At 44.3% G+C, this 20210-nt stretch overlaps 1 protein-coding gene across 3 annotated transcripts in view; it reads left to right on the top strand.

Moving 5' to 3' along the window:
• MED26 (mediator complex subunit 26) overlaps positions 1 to 19571 on the top strand; it is a 99178-nt gene extending 79607 nt beyond the window's left edge. For all 3 annotated transcript variants that reach the window (XM_085637340.1, XM_085637342.1, XM_085637341.1), the window contains 2 exons: positions 5289 to 5363; positions 16724 to 19571. In XM_085637340.1, the coding sequence (XP_085493466.1) occupies positions 5289 to 5363; positions 16724 to 18415 (1767 nt within the window). In that variant the 3' untranslated portion in view covers positions 18416 to 19571. The remainder of the gene's footprint in view (positions 1 to 5288; positions 5364 to 16723) is intronic.
• Positions 19572 to 20210: the final 639 nt, after the last annotated feature.

Raw genomic sequence — 20210 nt, 5'->3', positions numbered from 1 at the left:
CTCCTGGTGGCCCCATTCAGCCCAAGGCCTATGAGTATCTGAGGTATGGGAACTGCTGGAGACCCTCTTCACAATCTGCAAGGGCCCCATGATGACGCGAAATGCCACTGCAAGAGACTTGGAGAAAAAAAATCAGCAGTGCATATGGTCACAGGCTGAGCATGGATCACTGTGGACACATGGAAGGGAAAACTGGCTCTGTGCAGCTGCTTTTGGTGGAATGTGGGATCATGCAGCCAACCTCTGCCGTGGACCACCTCCAATCTAAATGATGCATCAACAGGATGAACCCATCTGTGCAAGTCAGCCTGCTGACATGGTGTACAGTGGTGGACCTTCCACAGTTCTTAGTCTTCTTGAAAACCTATTTTCTAGACCATATAATTGGATAGGCACCCTTTCTCACACCAGAGATACTATCCTTTCTCGAATAATACTAGAGCTCGAATTAACAATTAAGAATCAACCCTGCTTCGGTGTATTTGTGTGAAAACCACAGTTAATGAAGACAGTGGCACATTGTTTCCTGAACCAGAAATCCATTTCCCTCACTCCATACTTTTGATTTGAGTGAATAAATTAGACCACTGCTGGAAATATATTGGGGATGAGTAAATGTACTGAGATAACGTTAATTGGCTGACTCATTTGAATCCTCTTGAATGTAGTACTCGACCTTTTAAAGTCATGCTCTACGTTATATATTTCATAAATAGTGTCCTGATGAATGCCACAGTGTAATTGGCTTAAAGTCGACTTGGAAAATGCGGAATTCAGTTATTGTAAATATTATCGGGCTCTCTAAATCCCACAGCTCCTCCCTCAACCTGCAGTTTGGAAATGATTGATTTTAAATCTCATTGGGTTGTGTGTAAAGCAGGTTGCTATTGAGGCAGCACACAGTTGACTGATATGAATTGGGTATGTGTATGAAGGTGTTGATCAGGTGCTGCATTATAGATTTGTAAAAGTTAGTAACAAAACCATCCTACTGTATAGAGTAGCCAAGTGAGTATTCAAGATTAAAAACGCCCGTGGGTAATATTAAACAACCCTTTACAAAACTGAAAACTTGAGGTGAAAATAGAAAAAACAAGGGATTCGCAGTGGAAGAGTCTCTTTACATGTGCGCCTGATCTTTGTTGAGAGGACTTCAGCTCTTGCTGCAATTGAATCCCTATGAGGCTAGGTAGCCAGTATTTAGAACCATTTACAAAACCATGTGCGATTTCTCTTGTAAGAAAGATGTGGCCACCAAAAGGCTGTTTTGCTGTATGCTGCAGGCATCTTCTCTTTTGTGACCAAAAGTTGGACATGGTAGTATTAAACTTTTTACTTTCTGTTCCATTGGTCAGGCAGTGTAATCCTTTCTCACATTTTTTCATTTAACCATCACTGAATGTAAAGGGTCCTGATGATGTGAGATAATCCTCAAAGCAAGCAGGCTTAAAATTCAAAACCGCAAGTAAAACATGGAATTCCGAACTAATGATTGTATGTTAATATGCTGATACAAGTTACGATTCAACCTGAACTAAAGAAATGCAGGAAATTATATGTGGGGTTAAAATGGATGTCTGAATAAAGTCGGTGTTTACATAAAATGATAATGTGGCGCGTTTTTGGTTACAAAGGGAGCTGCTACTTGAAGATCTCTGCCTGTAGTAAAGCAAGTGAAACTGTCTGTGGTCAGTCCGGAATAAACCATAAACCCAGTATTTGTAAAGCGCAAACTAATCCACCTTAAGGGTCTCAAGGCGCTGGGGGCCGTCTGGAAGATTAAGCGAGCTATTTCCCAGTCACACAGTGCTGGGCTAACATGGCGCCGGGGATCAAACCGCGAGCCCTGTGATCTGGAGTTAGCCGTCCTGGCTGCTGTGCCACACCTCTTCCCAGGAATGGATTCCCTATCGTCCAGTCTTCAAGAACCAGGCATTGTACTAAGGTCTTTAGGTGCTGCGCCTACAGGGTACTCTACTTTTCCTCTTACAAATGAGGGTTTGGCAACTTTTTTCAGGTTGATCTAGTATAGAAACTGCCCCAATGGGCAATTATTCAGTGTGCCTTTTAGGTCGAGCCTACCAGATGTTGAATTCCGTCTGTTGCCAGACCTATTGTGGGCTTACCAAGAACATACAGGTGTGTGGGGCCTGCCCATACTTTACCGCTGGTTGGCATTTCTGTCACTCATTTTCTTGCATATTCAAAGTCTTTCCTTATCCATCTTGTGTCTGGCCCTCACCTGGAGCATTGTCCTTTTCCTTTTGTCCTTCTGTTTCTCACATTTAGGGACCCACTTTTTTTCTTTTGATTTAAGCACTCTTTGAAAGTGAATGCTTTTTCCAGCTTTCTTCTTTGTGTACTTCTTAACCCTCCCTCTGTATGCTGTTTTGCACTCACTGCCTTGTTCTTCCCACCACCCTCCGTGGTGCACTGCCATCCTATGCATCTCCCCCTGCATTGCTTTGTCGCCCATGTGCGTCTATCCTACCCACCCCACTGTTCTCTGCCCATTTGGTACCCCCACACCGCACATTGTTTTTCCCATTGCTTCTCTCCCCACTGCTTTCTCCTGTTTCTTCTTTCCCCCCTACATGCATTGCTTCCCCCACTCTGCTCTGATTTATTTCTTCTTACACGAACCCGCATTTCTTGCACGTTACGGTGGCCACCTCCCACTCAGTGTTACTTCACCCAAAAATCGTGCTAAAATAAAAATCTCTCGAGTCATTTTGTAGGTGCATGCATAGTGTTTGTTCATATAAAATGTGACTTCAGAAAGTGTGTTTTTTGTGAAAAGAAAGGTCCGGGACCAATTGTTTGTACTAATAGATGCCCAGGTTCAAGGACTTTGATTGGGTTACCCCATTTATCTATAATGCCTAACGAGGGCTGGCATGTTAACTACAAGAATTGAGTTAAATATGAGCTCAGAACTTTCACGATCATAGCGTTATGTTTTTTCATATTGTGGCATCTGATCCACCTGCTCAGATGTTTGAATTATTTATATAGTCTAAGCCCAGCTTTGAAAACTTCGATTGTTCCTAGTTCTTTGTTGTCAAGTCATGTATTTTTGTGCATATACTACCTCCTTGAGGTTCCAACACGGGTATTGGAGGGAGACTGTTTAAAAAAAAAAAAATTGTGAAACTATTTAACATTTGCAGAATGCATGCATAACAGCCATTTCTTCTTAGATCCACAGTTTTGCTTACCTTATAGGTAATTAGACGAGTTTGGTTATCCCTGACTAATTGCTGCTTTAAACTCCTCCATGGTGTTTGTTGATAGTTGGTTACCGATTTCTCAAAGTCCCAAGTTGTTCCTGAAACTTGTCAGCTTTGCCATCACATTCTAAACTAGCTTGGATAACAGGTATTGGCATGGTCTATGTATAGTGTACATATAAAAACAAGATTTTTTAACTGTTATTGTCCACGCCTCATAGTGCAGTATAATTTGCGCTGGACTATAAAATTCAGGGTAAGGTAAATGTGCCTGCAAGGGTTTTTTTTTTATAACACAATTATTTGGACTCGCAGAGACAAATCTATAAAGCCCTCCGTGACTTCTGGTAAACAAATTGACAAAATCAATTCAATTAAAGCGAGTTTATCAACAGAGGAAAGCAAGATGGGTGTATACTTCAAAAATACAAATTTATGTAGAAAAATCCATTTATAAATAAGGTTACAAAATACAAAAGTGACAGATAATCTTCACAGCAACTGTTTTCTCGTGAACACTTTTGTTATAGCCCATTTCAAATATTGTCAAATGGGAACATCATTGAATATACAATGAACATTTCTAGAAAGATCATTTGTACATGAAAATGGATTGAATTGTCGACGTTTCGGTCTTGTCTCGTGCTGTAGTCTATAATTCCTTCTTCAGGACGGAATGTTATGTGGATTGAAGACCCTAGATCAATAAAAGAACGTAATCTGATGCATAGAGATGGAGCAAAAATGGCCTCCAAAAATCTAAACTAATGTCATGACTGTCATCCAAATAACTATGCTCGCCACATGTGTATCATAAATGATGCGAGACACCCCGTTTAAGTCTTACAGGTGGTGTCAGGACGGGTACAAAAATGATTGAATCCGAAATGTAGCTGCCACCTCGGGAGTCCTTCGCTGATCGAGTCTTTTGTACCCTTAATTGTAAATGGATGTTTCTACATACATTTGTATTTTTGAAATCTACACCATCTTGCTTTCCTTGTATCTACTCGCTTTGAATAAATGCAATTGATTTTGTCAATTTTTTTTACTTGAAGTCACTAATGAGGGCTTTATAGATTTATCTTTGGGAGTTGAAGATTTTTTGTTTAAAAAAAAAAAAAAAAAAATCCCGTGAAGGCACATTTACCTTACCTTTATTTTCCCACGCCTCCCAACGGTTTATTAGGTTGGCCAATTTGTTGTCAGTGGACTAAAAAATTAATCACTTGCAAAATTAAATCAGTGGTAGATGTTTATTTAATAGTGTGCCTAGTCTTCTCTTTAAGCCGACATGTCATACTGATCAAGAGTATCTTGTATATGTAGTACTAATAGGACAAGCCTTCCTATAGTTGGATGTTGTAGTTTTTGTGAGTAACGTGGGGACCGCAGACGTTTGGGGCTAGGTATGATCAGCAGTTTGCATTGCAGTGGATATTTGCACACTTCTCATGCCACAGTTGTGCAGTATCTAGCTTAGTGTTGGCATAGCCATATCTGAGAATATCAGGCCTCCACGATGAGGTCTGGAGAGGCCAAAATTAGTGCAGATATACTTGAGACCTAAACCGAACTTGCTTATAGCATTTTTATTAAAGTATACGATGAGTATCCATTTTGTATTAGTTCTGAAGCTTGGAGGTTTTTTTTTTTTGCATGTGCAGTGACCTGCCACAACAGATTTTGAGGAATGTGCTAGATAGGATGTATCGTAAGGTGTTGTGCCAGACTTGGAAAATTGAGACCATTATTGATGCAAGCTGGTGTGGGATGGTTGGTTGAAAGTTGAATTGCTCCGGACCATTCCACCTTTTGTGACTAAGAGTATGGATTAGCCATTGCATGCAAGGATGCCAAGTAAAAGGTAGGAGAAGTGAGTTAAGGTGCGGTAAAATTCAATGCAAAGGCAGTCATGAAGTATCTCCAAGGCAGAAGGAGCCTGTGCACTGGAGCCATCAATGTGCGCTTGTCATTCAGTCCAAACGAGTAATTCGTTTACTTAACTGTTTCAATGATTGTGGAATCATCTTGCTGAAGGTATGTCTTCTTTTGCAGATCAAGAACATGGTGGCAGTGCTGGAAGTGATCTCCAGTTTGGAGAAATTTCCCATCACCAAAGAGGCACTTGAGGTAAAGTATTTTGAACATTGGGTCCTCTGAGAGAACCAGCTAGGGAATAGCTTGCAGCATTGGACAGCTTTTGTAGAAGTAGCAGCGTTGACCACCCCACACTAGTAGGCCAAAGCTGGAAGACGCTTTCTCCTTCCCCAGCAACAGATCCTTGAATGGCCAGTGGAAAGAAGCCTTTGCAGCCCATACATATTGATTCATTGTTGTACACCCGTGACCTGTGATCTACATTGATTTGACAAAGTTTAAGGTAGTGTTTCATAACCAAGTGAAGCGTATTGAGAGACAAAAAGCCTTAAGGCAGTGGCCATTTCTTGGTAGAGATGATGGTCTGACTGATCTGGCTAGATACAGAGGCCTGAAGGGTTTAGCAATGAATACAATTTCCTTAAAGCCACACTTCATTGACAGTTGCAGTTACATAGTGCAGTCCCACAGATCTACAACAAACTGTTTTGCTGGAAAATCTCATACCTCTTGTAATTTAAGGTGTAGGACATACTGATAGTTTTCTATCAGCCTGGATCAGAGGGGTCTCCAGCCTTTTCTGTAATAAGAGCTACTTGGGTTCAATGACAATCGTGCTGATCTACTATTATTATTCGTGTTGTGTAGTGACCACATAAGAGATTTACATTAGTGGCCACCTTGTGTAAGGTTGTGAGCAGTGTTCATGTCCGTGCATCAGGCTGGGTTGCCAGCAGTAATGCAAACATTTTATCAACTTGGTGTGCCTCTGCACGGGTACTGAGTACCAGTCTTAGCTGCAGTACCACTGGCACTAAGGTTCTAATACGAGTAATAAAGCCTCCCGTGCTACAAGATTTTCCACTAAAATTTCATCTTTAAATACACTTTGGAAGTTCAACCATGTTTGCCGAAACATTAGGTTCGAGGCATATGAGCTGCAGATCACGCACTTAGGATAGTAGATCGCCATCTGGTGTTGGGCTCGGATGCTTGCAGGTTGTTGTTGTCTTCGGGAAGAAGTCTTTGGTCACGAGATGGGTGACTCCTCCCTTGGACTACAGTGCGCATGGGCATCCACTCCATCCTCAGATTGTTTTTTTCCGCCATTGGGTTCGGATGTAACTTTTCCAACTCCAGTTGAAAATCTCAAATACAAGCTTTTCGAAGAAAAAACTTCTACAACTAAATCAAAGCACCTTAACTCGACATCGAATTCATCAGCTCGATTCCGGACGTCGACGCGGGCTGCTGGGCCTATCCACGCCGTGAGGCCTACGGCTCATGGAAAGGACGCCGTTTAAAAGATGCCATCAGTGTGGAGCAAAATTTCCGCACAGTGACCATCACAAAGTCTGCAACCTGTGCCTATCACCGGAACACGACGAAGCCAGCTGTCCAGCCTGCTCTGCATTTTGATCCAAAAAGACCATTCGGGATCGAAGAGCTTGACGCCATATCATGGCACACAGACCAGCCCCGGAACCAGTAAACCTCTTCGATGAGGGTCCCGATGTCCCGGAAGAGGATTACGAGAAACTTCAAATCCTCTCAGAAGCAGACGACCCCATTACTCTGGGGCAATGCGTGAGTACCACTGCCCCTACCCCTCCAAAACCAAAGGCATTGGTCAAGACTTCGCCAGCTTGCCTCAGTCAAGACCGGAAACATCCTTCAGAAGCCCCGCCTCAGGGCTCGGTTCCGAAGAAACATAAGCCTTCTGGTGGCTCGGGCCCGAGTAAGCCGCATGCCATTGTACCTTCGGCACCAAAGACAAAAGGTCCATAGATAAACCGGCACCGAAAGTTCCAAAGCCGAAAGACTCACCTTGGGCACCGAAACCTTCATCGGCACCGAAACCACCGGCTAAGGACTATAATAAACCTCCTAAAGCCAAAGACTCCACCGATCAATCAAAACCTCGATCGGAACCGAAAAAATCGGCGCCAAATTCTGTTCCTGAAGAACAAGAACTTTTCCATCCAGATCCAACACAAAAAATCTATATTAATCCAAAGACTGGACAGGTCACTGCAGTGCCATGTAAGAAACGGAAACTGGACACAATACCTGCCACAGTTCCTATAAAAAAGGACTCTGCAACATCACCTATTCCTCCTTCCTCTCCCATACGAGCTTCTACACCACCCTTACCTCTACCATCTCCATCACATACACCACCTCCACATGATGACGATGACTACCTAGGGGGAGGGGGTGATCCTTATAAATCTAATGATCCGTTCACGGATCCAGATACCACACCATTGGATGATTGGGCATACCCTCTACCAGATATACCTGACCCTACACCATATCCCTCCAAACCATCACCTCCAGATGACCACCTGGGGTTTGGACAACTAGTAAACAGAGCAGCACTTTACCATGGCATCACCATGCACTGCGATGCACCCGAGGAAGACTTCCTCTTAGACCCTTTCGAACAGTCTCAAAAGTCGTACAAATTTTACCTATGCTTAATGGGGTGATTAAATACTTCTGTGGCGTGTTTTAAGACCCAGTCCGTGCCAGGGTGCTAAACCCAATAATTGAGAAAAAATATAGACCTGCCCCAGAAGATCCTTGTTGCATCAAAGGGTAGCTCCCTCTGGATTCTTTGGTAGTTTCCAACGCAAGGAAACACGCCAACTCCCAAACCACGGGAGATACACCACCCCCTGACAAAGAATCCAAACTATTAGAAGCCTCGGGCAAACGAGTAGCAGCACAAGCTGCTAATCATTGGCGTATTGCCAACACCCAAGCCTTATTAGCACGCTACAATAGGGCTCACTACGATCAGTTGGAGAATCTGCTACAACAGCTGCCAGACCAATACAAGACCCAGGCAAATGACCTTATACAAGAGGGAAAACTTATCTCAAATGCGTCAATTAAATGTGCACTTGACGCCGCAGACACCGTCTCTCGAGCACTAAATACGTGTACTCCTTAGACGCCATGCCTGGCTATGCATTTCAGGCTTTAAGCCAGAAGTACAAAGTACCATACTTAGCCAGCCTTTTAACCAAGAACAGCTGTTTCGACCAGCAGTTGACACTGCACTAGAAAAAATGAAAAAAGACACCGAGACTGCTAAGTCCATGGGAGCATTGCAGTCTCCACAACCATGCGGCTCCTTTCGATGCTCCTTCTACAGAGGAGCCTCCAAGAATATGGGAGCAGGCACCTCCTCTACGTTTAAAACCTCTACACAAACATCCCCCAGTAGAGGATATTTTAGAGGAGGATATAGAGGAAACAACAAGGGACGAGGTCGAGGCAATACCAACACTCGTACCTCCCCCGCCACAAAACAGTGACTTTCCTCCACTCCCCCCAGACCATTCCACTCCAGTCGGGGGAAGACTCAAACAGTTCCTTCCTGTCTGGAACTCCCATCACAACATACAAGTTGGTAAGACAAATTATCCAGTATGGTTACTGCCTGGAACTCACCACTACCCCCCCACACATTCCACCCAAGCAATGCTATGTCACCAGACCATCTTGCGCTCCTCAAACAAGAAGTGCTCTCATTGCTTCAAAAACACGCAATAGAACCAGTTCCCTTACAACACCAGGGTACAGGGGTATACTCACTGTACTTCCTAATCCCCAAAAAGGACGAGACGCTCAGACCAATACTCGACCTCAGACTCCTAAATCTGTACATAAACTCAGATCATTTCCATATGATCACTCTTCAACAAGTACTCCCACTACTACAACAAGGCGATTTCCTTGCCACACTAGATCTCAAGGACGCTTATTTCCACATTCCCATACATCCTTCTCACAGGAAGTACCTAAGGTTTGTGGTGGACGGACAACACTATCAGTTTACAGTCCTTCCATTCGGGGTAACAACTGCGCCCAGAGTATTCACCAAATGCCTAGCAGTAGTAGCAGCGCATCTCAGGAGACAACAAATTCATGTCTTCCCATATCTAGACGATTGGCTCATAAAAGCCAATTCATTCAACAAATGCATCCTACACACTCACCAAACTATCCAAATCTTACACAACTTGGGATTCACAATAAACTATCCCAAAACCCTCCCACAAACATCAATATCTGGGAGCCACCATAAATACCTCCAAAGCACTAGCATATCCCAGCCCAGTCAGGATAGCCAAAATACAAGCTCTGATTGCAAAATTTCAAACCCAGCACTCTCTTCCAGCAAGAGTGTTCATGCAACTCAGGGTCAAAGAGCTCGACGCCCTATCATGGCACACAGACCAGCCCCGGAACCAATAAACATCTTTGAGGGTCCCGGAAGAGGATTCCGCGGAACTTCAAATCATCTCAGAAGCAGACGACTCAGACGACCCCATTACTCCGGGGCAACGCGCTAGTACCACTGCCCCTGCCCCAATCCCTCCAAAACCAAAGGCATTGGTCAAAACTTCGCCAGCTGGCCTCAATCGAGACCGATAACACCCTTCAGAAGCCCCGCCTCCGGGCTCGGCTCCGAAGAAACATAAGCCTTCCGGTGGCTCGGGCCAGAGTAAGCCGCATGTCATTGTACCCCCGGCACCTTCGGCACCAAAGACCTCTCGGCACCGAAATCTGATCCGACACCTTCGGCACCGAAAACATCGAGGCCCATAGATAAACGGGCACCGAAAGTTCCCAAGCTGAAAGACTCCACTTCGGCACCGAAACCTTCATCGGCACCGAAACCACCGGCTAAGGACTATAATACACCTCCTAAAGCCAAAGACTCTACCGATCAACCAAAACCTCGAACGGAACCTAAAAAATCGGTGCCCAAATCTGTTCCTGAAGAACAAGAACTTTCCCATCCAGATCCAACACAAAAAAGGATCTATATTAATCCAAAGACTGGACATGTCACTGCAGTGCCATGTAAGAAACGGAAACTGGACACACCTGCCCCAGTTCCTATAAAAAAGGACTCTGCAACATCATCTATTCCTCCTTCCTCTCCCATACGACCTTCTACCCCACCCCCTCTGCCTACACAACTCTTACCTCTACCATCTCCATCACATACACCACCTCCACAGGATGATGATGATGACCTAGGGGGAGGGGGTGATCCCTATAATACTAATGATCCGTTCACGGATCCAGATACCCCACCATTGGATGATTGGGCATACCCTCTACCAGATATACCTGACCCTACACCATATCCCTCCAAACCATCACCTCCAAATGACCACCTGGGGTTTGGACAACTAGTAAACAGAGCGGCACTTTACCATGACGTCACCATGCACTCTGATGCACCCGAGGAAGACTTCCTCTTAGACACTTTTGAACAGTCTCAGAAGTCGGTACAAATTTTACCTATGCCTAAAGGGGTGATAAAACCCGCAACAGAAGTATTTAAAGACCCCGTCCGTGCCAGGGTGCTTAACCCAATAATTGAGAAAATATAGACCTGCCCCAGAAGATCCTTGTTAAATCAAAGGACAGCTCCCCCTGGATTCTTTGGTAGTTTCCAACGCAAGGAAACGCGCCAACTCCCAAACCACAGGAGATACACCACCCTCTGACAAAGAATCCAAACACTTAGAAGCCTCGGGCAAACTAGTAGCAGCACAAGCTGCTAATCATTGGCGTATTGCCAACACCCAAGCCCTATTAGCACGCTACGATAGGGCTCACTAAGATCAGTTGGCGAATCGGCTACAACACCTGCCAGACCAATACAAGACCCAGGCAAATGACCTTGTACAAGAGGGAAAGCTGATCTCAAATGCGTCAATTAAATGTGCACTTGGCGCCGCAGACACCGCCTCTCGAGCAATAAACACAAGTGTCCTCCTTAGACACCATGCCTGGCTACGCATTTCAGGCTTTAAGCCAGAAGTAAAAAGTACCATACTTGGACAACCTTTTAACCAAGAACAGCTGTTTGGGCCAACAGTTGACACTGCACTTGAAAAAATGAAAAAAGACACCGAGACTGCCAAGTCCATGGGAGCATTGCAGTCTCCACAACCACGTGGCTCCTTTCGATGCTCCTTCTACAGAGGAGCCTCCAAGAATATGGGAGCAGACGCCTCCTCTACATTAAAAACCTCTACACAAACATCCCCTAGTAGAGGATATTTTAGAGGAGGATATAGAGGAAACAACAAGGGATGAGGTTGAGGCAATACCAACACTCGTACCTCCCCTGCCACAAAACAGTGCCTTTCCCCCACTCCCCCCAGACCATTCCACTCCAGTCAGGGTAAGACTCAAACAGTTCCTACCTGTCTGGAACTCCATCACAACAGACAAGTGGGTAAGACAAATTATCCAGTATGGTTACTGCCTGGAACTCACCACTACCCCTCCACACATACCACCCAAGCAGCGTTCCATGTCACCAGACCATCTTACACTCCTCAAACAAGAAGTCCTCTCATTGCTTCAAAAACACGCAATAGAACCAGTTAACTTACAACATCAGGGTACAGGGGTATACTCACTGTACTTCCTAATCCCCAAAAAGGACAAGACTCTTAGACCAATACTCGACCTCAGACTCCTAAATCTGTACATAAACTCAGATCATTTCCATATGATCACTCTTCAACAAGTGCTCCCACTACTACAAGGCGATTTCCTTGCCATACTAGATCTCAAGGACGCTTATTTCCACATTCCCATACATCCTGCTCACAAGAAGTACCTAAGGTTTGTGGTGGACGGACAACACTTATCAGTTTACAGTCCTTCCATTCGGGGTAACAACTGCACCCAGAGTATTCACCAAATGTCTAGCAGTAGTAGCAGCGCATCTCAGAAGACAACAAATTCATGTCTTCCCGTATCTAGACAACTGGCTAATAAAAGGCAACTCATTCAACAAATGCGTTCTACACACTCACCAAACTATTCAAATCTTGCACAACTTGGGATTCACAATAAACTACCCCAAATCTCATCTCCAACCCTCCCACATACATCGTTATTTGGGAGCCACAAATAAATACCTCCAAAGCACTAGCATATCCCAGCCCAGCCACGATAGCCAATATACAAGCTCTCATCGTAAAATTTCAAACCCAACACACTCTTCCAGCAAGAGTGTTCATGCAACTGATAGGCATGATGGCGTTGTGCATCTTCATTGTGCCTTATGCAAGACTTCAAATGCGTCCCTTGCAAGAGTGTCTAGCACGTCAGTGGAATCAGGCTCACGGACAACTAACAGATCTGGTGTTGGTGGACAGCCGCTCACATCGCTCTCTAAAATGGTGGAACACAAACCTGTCCAAAGGGCGGCCGTTCCTCGAGCCTCTTCCACCAATAGTGCTAACAACGGACACATCACTCACGGGATGGGGAGCCCATCTCCTAGGACACACCACTCAGGGCCAATGGACCACTCAACAGAAAGTGCTCCATATCAATTACCTAGAACTACTGGCAGTATTCCTAGCACTAAAATCATTCCAAATACATCTCCAGAAAAAAACTGTCCTCATCCGGACGGACATGACAGCCATGTATTGTATACAAAAACAAGGAGGCACACATTCTCTCCAGCTGTCCCAGCCAGCACAGAACATTTGGAGATGGGCCATTCCCCAGAATATATACCTGCTTGCAGAACACCTTCCAGGGGTTCACAATTAGATTGCCGACCTGTTAAGTCGACACTCAACAGATCTACGAATGGGAATTGCATCCAAAAGTCCTACTCCATTTTTCCAAAAATGGGGCCAACCAGACATAGATCTGTTCGCCACACACAAACGCAAAATGCCCAACCTTCGCCGCCAGGTTTCCCCACCCACAGTCCAAGGGCAATGCGATATGGATGAACTGGTCAGGCAGATTTACGTACGCCTCTCCCACTCATTCCATTCGTGGTACGCAAGCTCAGGCAACAGTCTCTCAAACTGATCCTAGTAGCCCCCACATGGGCACGCCAGCCCTGGTTCACAACACTGCTGGAACTCTCTCTAGTTCCACACCAAAAACTGCATCTCTCCCCGTCCTTAATAACCCAGAACCATGGAGAAATAAGACACCCAGACCCAGATCAACTGAATCTAGCGATCTGGCTCCTGAAGTCCTAGAGTTCGGTTACCTCAACCTACCACCAGACTGTATGAATATTATAAAAGAGGCCAGACGACCTACCACTAGAGCCTGCTACTCTGCAAAATGGAAAAGATTTGCCATTTACTGCACTAACAATTAAATACGCCCACTGGATGCATCCATACAGAACATCATTTGCTACTTACTACACTTGCAAAGACGTAATTTAGCGTACTCATCCATACGTCTCCACCTAGCAGCATTAGCAGCCTACTTGCAAAATCGACAACACTTGTCACTCTCTTTAGAGTACCTGCGATCAAAGCCTTCATGGAAGGACTAAAAAGAATTATTCCTCCCAGATTACCACCCTCTCCAGTGTGGAATCTAAATGTTGTTCTTACAAGGCTCATGGGACCCCATTTTGAACCTCTGCATAAATGCGAACTACAGTTCCTCACATGGAAAGTGGCTTTCCTTATCGCTATAACATCCCTTAGACTGGTAAGTGAGATCCAGGCTTGAACCATTCCTACAATTACACTGCAACAAAGTGGTTCTTATAACCTAACTAAAAATCCGCCCAAAAGTCATATCTCCGTTCCATCTTAACCAATCAGTAGAGCTACCAGTGTTCTTCCCAAATCCGGACTCGGTAGCTGAAAGAGCTCTTCATACCTTAGACGTTAGGATCCCTACTTTACTACATTGACAGAACCAAAGCATTCCGCAAAACCAAACAATTGTTTGTTGCTTTCTCTCCACCACATAAAGGCAACCCCATTTCCAAATCCGGGATAGCCAGGTGGATAGTTAAATGTATCCAAATATGCTACCACAAGGCTAAACACACACTAACAGTTCCCCCTAGAGCGCATTCCACACGCAAAATAGGGGCTTCCATGGCATTCTTAGGAAACATGCCCTTAGAAGATATCTGTAAGGCAGCCACATGGTCTACAACACACACCTTCACTAAACACTACTGTGTTGACGTGCAAGCGAAACAACAAGCTTCTCTGGGTCAGGCTGTCCTTAAAACTTTATTCCAAACTGCTGCAACTGATACAGGTGACCACCGCTAGGGGAGACACTGCTATATAGTCTATCCTAAGTGTGTGATCTGCAGCTCATATGCCTCGAATGGAATATGCTACTTACCAGTATGCATCTGTTCTTGGCATGTAGAGCTGCAGAGCCACACACGCCCGCCCACCTCCCCGCGACCTGTATCTGTTCCAGCATAGTCTTACGTAGACATTACACATGGACATCTCTCTTTTTACAAACTCCATCATTTCCCATCATGGCGAAAAACAATCTGAGGATGGAGTGGATACCCATGCGCACTGTAGTCCAAAGGAGGAGTCGCCTATCTCGTGACCAAAGACTTCTTCCGAAGACGACCACAACCTGCAAGCATCCGAGCCCAACACCAGATGGCGATCTACTATCCTAAGTGTGTGGCTCTGCAGCTCTACATGCCAAGAACAGATGCATACTGGTAAGTAGTATATTCCTTATTTCATCTACAATACACCCTTTTCAATTTTGTTATACTTATGTTTATCCATGCAAAAGCATCTAACTTCATAGGCTATGCTGCACATAGGAGAGCTACTTGCGGGTAGCTGGAGAGCTACCAGTAGCTCACGAGCTACTCTGAAGTCTGGTCTGGACACAAAAATAAATGGGCAGTATTCTTGCACACTTTTCTGTCTAAGGTGTGCTGCTCTTCATATCGCCAGCTGGCATCCTAAGATGGCATGACCATGTACAGAATTTAGTACGACTTGGTGCACTCCACTTTCTCTCCATATGCGCAATCAGATGTGTGCCTCGTTTAATCAGACTATCATTTAAAAACATAATATAATCAATCATACAGTACTTAAAGAAATGTATTATGTATTAATAAATCAATAAAGATGTGAACAGAAACCTAGAATAAATCTTTGTATTTATCATGTAATTGTAGGCAGCACCAAGATGAACTGATAGGTAAGTGCTTTGAGTACAAGGTTAATACAGTGTCTGAACTTGTGTAGCCAGCGCGAGGTGATGATCAAAAGAAAATCTAAGACTTCAAAAAAGAAAGTAGTGATTTAGCTGGTGGTGTCGCGTAACTAGTTAGCATGGAGGAATCTTCCTGGTTAACAGCATTAACCGAGGATACCTCGCCCGGACACTGAAAGGATTGACCGACTGGTCATTCTCGATTCTGTGGGTGGCGATGCATGACTGTTCTTGGTTGTTGGAGCGATTTGTCTGGTTGGAGCAAGACTGGGATAATGGATGGTGATAATGACTAAAAGACCTACCATCCGCACATCTCTTCATTCAAAGATTCTTGAGCATTGTAAGAGCCAAATGTGGAAAGGCAGATAAATAGCATTCATCTTACCTTAATGGGTGAATGTCTGTTATGTTTCGATTGCGGAACTGTAGCCCTTGAACTATGGACGGGAGGTGAAGGGAAATAAGAGAAGTGGGCCTAAAGTTATGTTTTAAACCCTGATAATCAAGACTTGTCCATGGAAAGCCTAATTCTAGGATCTTGCACCTAGCATCACTGCCAACATGCACTCTCGTTGACCCTCCCTATTAATCTAACATTTCTAATGGAGTGGTAATCTGGAAAAAAGTATGGAGGAATTATTTTGTTCTCCCTCATTGACAACACCCACTTGCTCATCCTCCCCCAGAGCAGTTCATATCCTTTCATATGGAAAAAAATCTCTGAGCTCTATTGGGGCAGTTGATGCACAGCCATCAACTGTCGGAGCTCCCGGAGAAGACGGATGGGTCCTTCGAAAGAAGCCCAGTTTATTTTTTTATTGGTGATGCTTTTATCAACTGAACTGTGGTTTTAGACCAGAACAAACAAGTTGTGTAAGGTCTATCCTGCAATCGCTGTGAAACTGTTCATATTTTCACACTTTTCCTAATTTGAACTTCGTACTCTGCACAAATAATTCTGCAGGGCATATGTGTGCCCCTAAATTTCAGGTTACTCCTTTTACTGGTGGTAACATGCTCCGCCCCATTAGACGTAGCACTGTACTACTTAATGAAGTTGCGTGGCCTTTTAAGGCCACTGAAAAGCAGAACTGGCACATTTTGAAATAAAATGTGAAGATAGAGGGACTGGCCCTTTGTTTTTGTAGCATGTAAAGGGTTTGAAGTTTTTCAGATAGTTGCACTCTAACCTCCCAACTGTTTTACTCTGCTAGTAGGGATACTGGGCCCCCAGAGACAGTGTTACAGATTTAAAGTTGTATATTGTGCAGATCACACTGTGTAAATAAAAATTCATTTTATATATATATATATATATATATCTTAAATGGTTTTGTTTTTTGTTGTAGGAAACCAGATTGGGTAAGCTTATCAATGATGTCAGGAAGAAGACGAAAAATGAGGATCTTGCCAAGCGTGCCAAGAAATTGCTACGGAATTGGCAAAAACTTATCGAACCTGTGACTCAAGGCGACCCAGTCCCAAACAGGGTGCCAATCCCACCAGGTTCGGCAAATGGTGGTGCTCCCATGTGTAAACAGGAGCCACTGCTTGTAACCACTCCTGTGGGAGCAAAACCCGTTCAGGAACTGAAAAGCCGGAACGATATACAGAGACTAAACTCTCCGAAGAGTGATAAAGTGGGAACCCGCAAAAGAAAAGGTGACCACAAAGATGGACTCCAAGCCCCGCCTTCCAAAGTTTCTAAAACTAGCCACGAGTCTGTGCAGAATTCCTCTCCACCAACTAATGGCATTGGCAGCAGTCCAGAATCTCCTTTCCCCACTCCTCCTGATGGGACCCTACTCGCAGGAGGTGACAGAGGCCGTGCAGAACACAATGAGAATGATAAACATAATAAGATTCCAGTGAACGCTGTAAGGCCACATACCAGTTCTCCAGGACTTGTGAAACCTTCAAGCACTTCCTTGTTAAAGACTGCTGTGCTGCAGCAGCATGAAAAGTCAGAAGGGACTGTGTCGCACCAACCGAAGAGTCCACGTGGCTCCTCATTTAGTCCTCGGACCGTTAGACAAGAAGCGCTTGGTCGCCAGCATACAACCTATGCACCAAAGGGCTCCATGCCTAGTCCCTCTCAAAGGACTCATTGCACAGAAGGAGCACAGGTGGCATCGCCCCTTTGTGTGACACAACCCTTCACCCCGCCAATGCAATCAAAAAGACTCGAGAGTGTGCCTATGCATCTGAATGCTTCTCCACTTCGTCAAGAACAAGGGACGCCTGAAGGTTCTCACTGGCACGGAGTTGGAACACCTCAACCACACACGCCTCACGGCTCCAAAACTATCTGTGGCCACAGTTCAGGGGAACTGCTGATGGCACGTGTTGGGCTTTCCCCAGACTCATCTAAAATGGATAGTGATGACCCAGCCTCTGGTTCGGACAGTAAAAAGAAACACAAATCCCGCGCCAAAGACCATCACATGGTGAGTTTGGAAGGACAAATTCTAGAAGGTTCTGGAAGGGGGTCTGTGAAGTTAAAAGAACGGAAGCTCACATTCGATCCCTTAACTGGACAGATAAAACCCTTAACCCAGAAAGATTTTCTGCAGGCGGGAAGCCCAGCACTTGTTGAACAGCACAGGACAGAAGTGGACACGCCTGACCCCAAAACTAACCTGCAGAGTCCCTTTGAACACACAAACTGGAAAGAGTTGTCCAAAAACGAAATTATCCGATCCTATATAAATACACAGCAGAACGTACTTGGCATCTCTAATGCTCAGATCCCTGGGGCACATTATTTTATGTCAGAATGTCTAAAGGAGGAAGAAAGCACTAAACGAGAAGCCCGAAAGACTCATGTGTTGGTACCCAACAGCTTTCCCACAGACCTGCCAGGTCTTACTAGGGAGGTCACGAACGCTGACATCACCCGAATACACGAACAGCACTGGCCAGGGGTGAATGGTTTCCATGACACACAGGGTAACTGGTACGATTGGACGCAGTGCATATCTTTAGATCCTCATGGGGATGATGGTAGACTAAGTATCCTACCTTACGTCTGCATAGACTGAGTACAGGATTGCTAAGAAATGTGCTTTCCAATCTGCAAATGGGCAAGCTCAAATAACTGGCAGATAACATGCCACTAAATAGGGAGAACAGCCTCGTGGCGACGGGCCTGGCAAACAAGAGGGTCATAGAGGATTATTGTCCATGCCTGTTCCTCCAGCAAAGATCCCCCTTCTTTTGTAAATTGCTGCTACCAGTTTACTAACAAAATGAAAATTGCAAAAGAAGGCTCTAAGGTCGTTCTGTTCAGGGGTCCCCCAACTACATAGCAAACCAGCTATTAAAAAAAGTGTTAGTCTCCCTTCTTGTGTGCCCCCATTGAGGGAAACGTAGATCTGACACCTTCCCAAAGGCCTGGTGAAGAGTTGTATGGGCAGGTACATGGAGCTTTTTGTGGGAAAAGAGGAAAAACAAGTTCTCGTAATAAAATACGCATCTATTTATTTGAAATGTATTCCCTACCCCGTTTTCTCTTTTATTTTCTTTGGCAGTGAAAATGTCCTAGACTAAAAGATGTGCAAATCCTGTTTTATTTTGCAACACGCATCCCCTGTTTAACATGATTGCTTTCTTTCAAACAAATTATAGATATATATATATGACGTGGTGCAACAGATTTTTTTTTTTGTTAGTTTAAGGAGCAGTGTTGAACTGCAGGCTGGTTACAAGTTGAAGCTTCACATTCCATAGGCATCCATTTATTGAGTCTGGTTTCAGTCATTGTCCAGTTTAAGGGATATTCTGCTAACAAAGTTTCAGTGAATGTTTAAGTACACGTTTTACCTCCCTCCACCAGCCAAATAGTTTTTCTCCTCCCCGTTTGCAAATTTCTATAAATGCGTTTCATTGAGAGTCTAAACACACAGAATAACTATGGGTGCTAACCAGTTTTGTCGCTGTACTACCAGAAGGTGGAATAAAGGCCAGGGGTTTGTATGCTGGAGATACACTTGTTACCATTCCTTTAGATATTGTTTGCCTTATGGAGAACCATCATAAAGAAGAAAACGCGATTTGCAAAAAACAGAGCCTTAGTGAATGTACAGTACACAGACTTCTGTGTTCCCGGGACGCAGAAGGGAGCAACTTTGCTATTTGGTCCTTTAAGTGGACGCATTGTGATATAAATGTGGAAAAAATAAAAAAAATTTGCACAAACCTGTGTGGGTTTATGATCTGACACTACTGACTTTTTTTTTTTTAAACATATCCAGGTTAACAGATGTGCTTGAAATGTTTTGCTGGCTATTTTCTGAATCATTTTAGATTGACTTCTTGTAGCACTGCTTTTTTTTTCATGAGTGATTGCAGTGAAGAGGAATCCGAGGTAGGTGATGAAAAAAGGTGCCATAGATGGGTCCCCCATACAGCCTCTCCTCCATGTGACCATTTTCATGTGCGATGGATATAGTGGGAGATGTGTTGCCTCTCTTGAATGAGACCATTTAATTGCCGCTTCAAAGCTTAAAGATTGTTTCTCCTGTTTATCTGGGTACATGAGTTCCTTTTGTCTCTATGAAGCCATCTCTGAAGTTGTTGCAGAGGGTGACAAAATGTCTCCGCACTATGTGTCCGACAGGGAGGGCATCTTGAAACTGGCAGACTAGACCATAACATACTGACTATTATGACAATTTTTTCTATTTAAGATTGGGAATGTGAATTTTTCCAGTAACGTGTTGCCTTTCCTCAACAGAACATGTCAGCACTGGTGGACAACCCCAGTGTAACCTCCTGCGTGCTCATTTTAGCAAATAGTCTGATGGAATGAGAACTTAAAGCCAGATATGCAGGTAT

The sequence above is a fragment of the Triturus cristatus genome, chromosome 12 (assembly GCF_964204655.1).
Source record: "Triturus cristatus chromosome 12, aTriCri1.1, whole genome shotgun sequence".
Taxonomy (NCBI): Eukaryota; Metazoa; Chordata; class Amphibia; order Caudata; family Salamandridae; genus Triturus; species Triturus cristatus.
The sequence above is the reverse complement of the archived record's forward strand: the minus strand, read 5'-3'. Positions and strand labels throughout refer to the sequence as shown.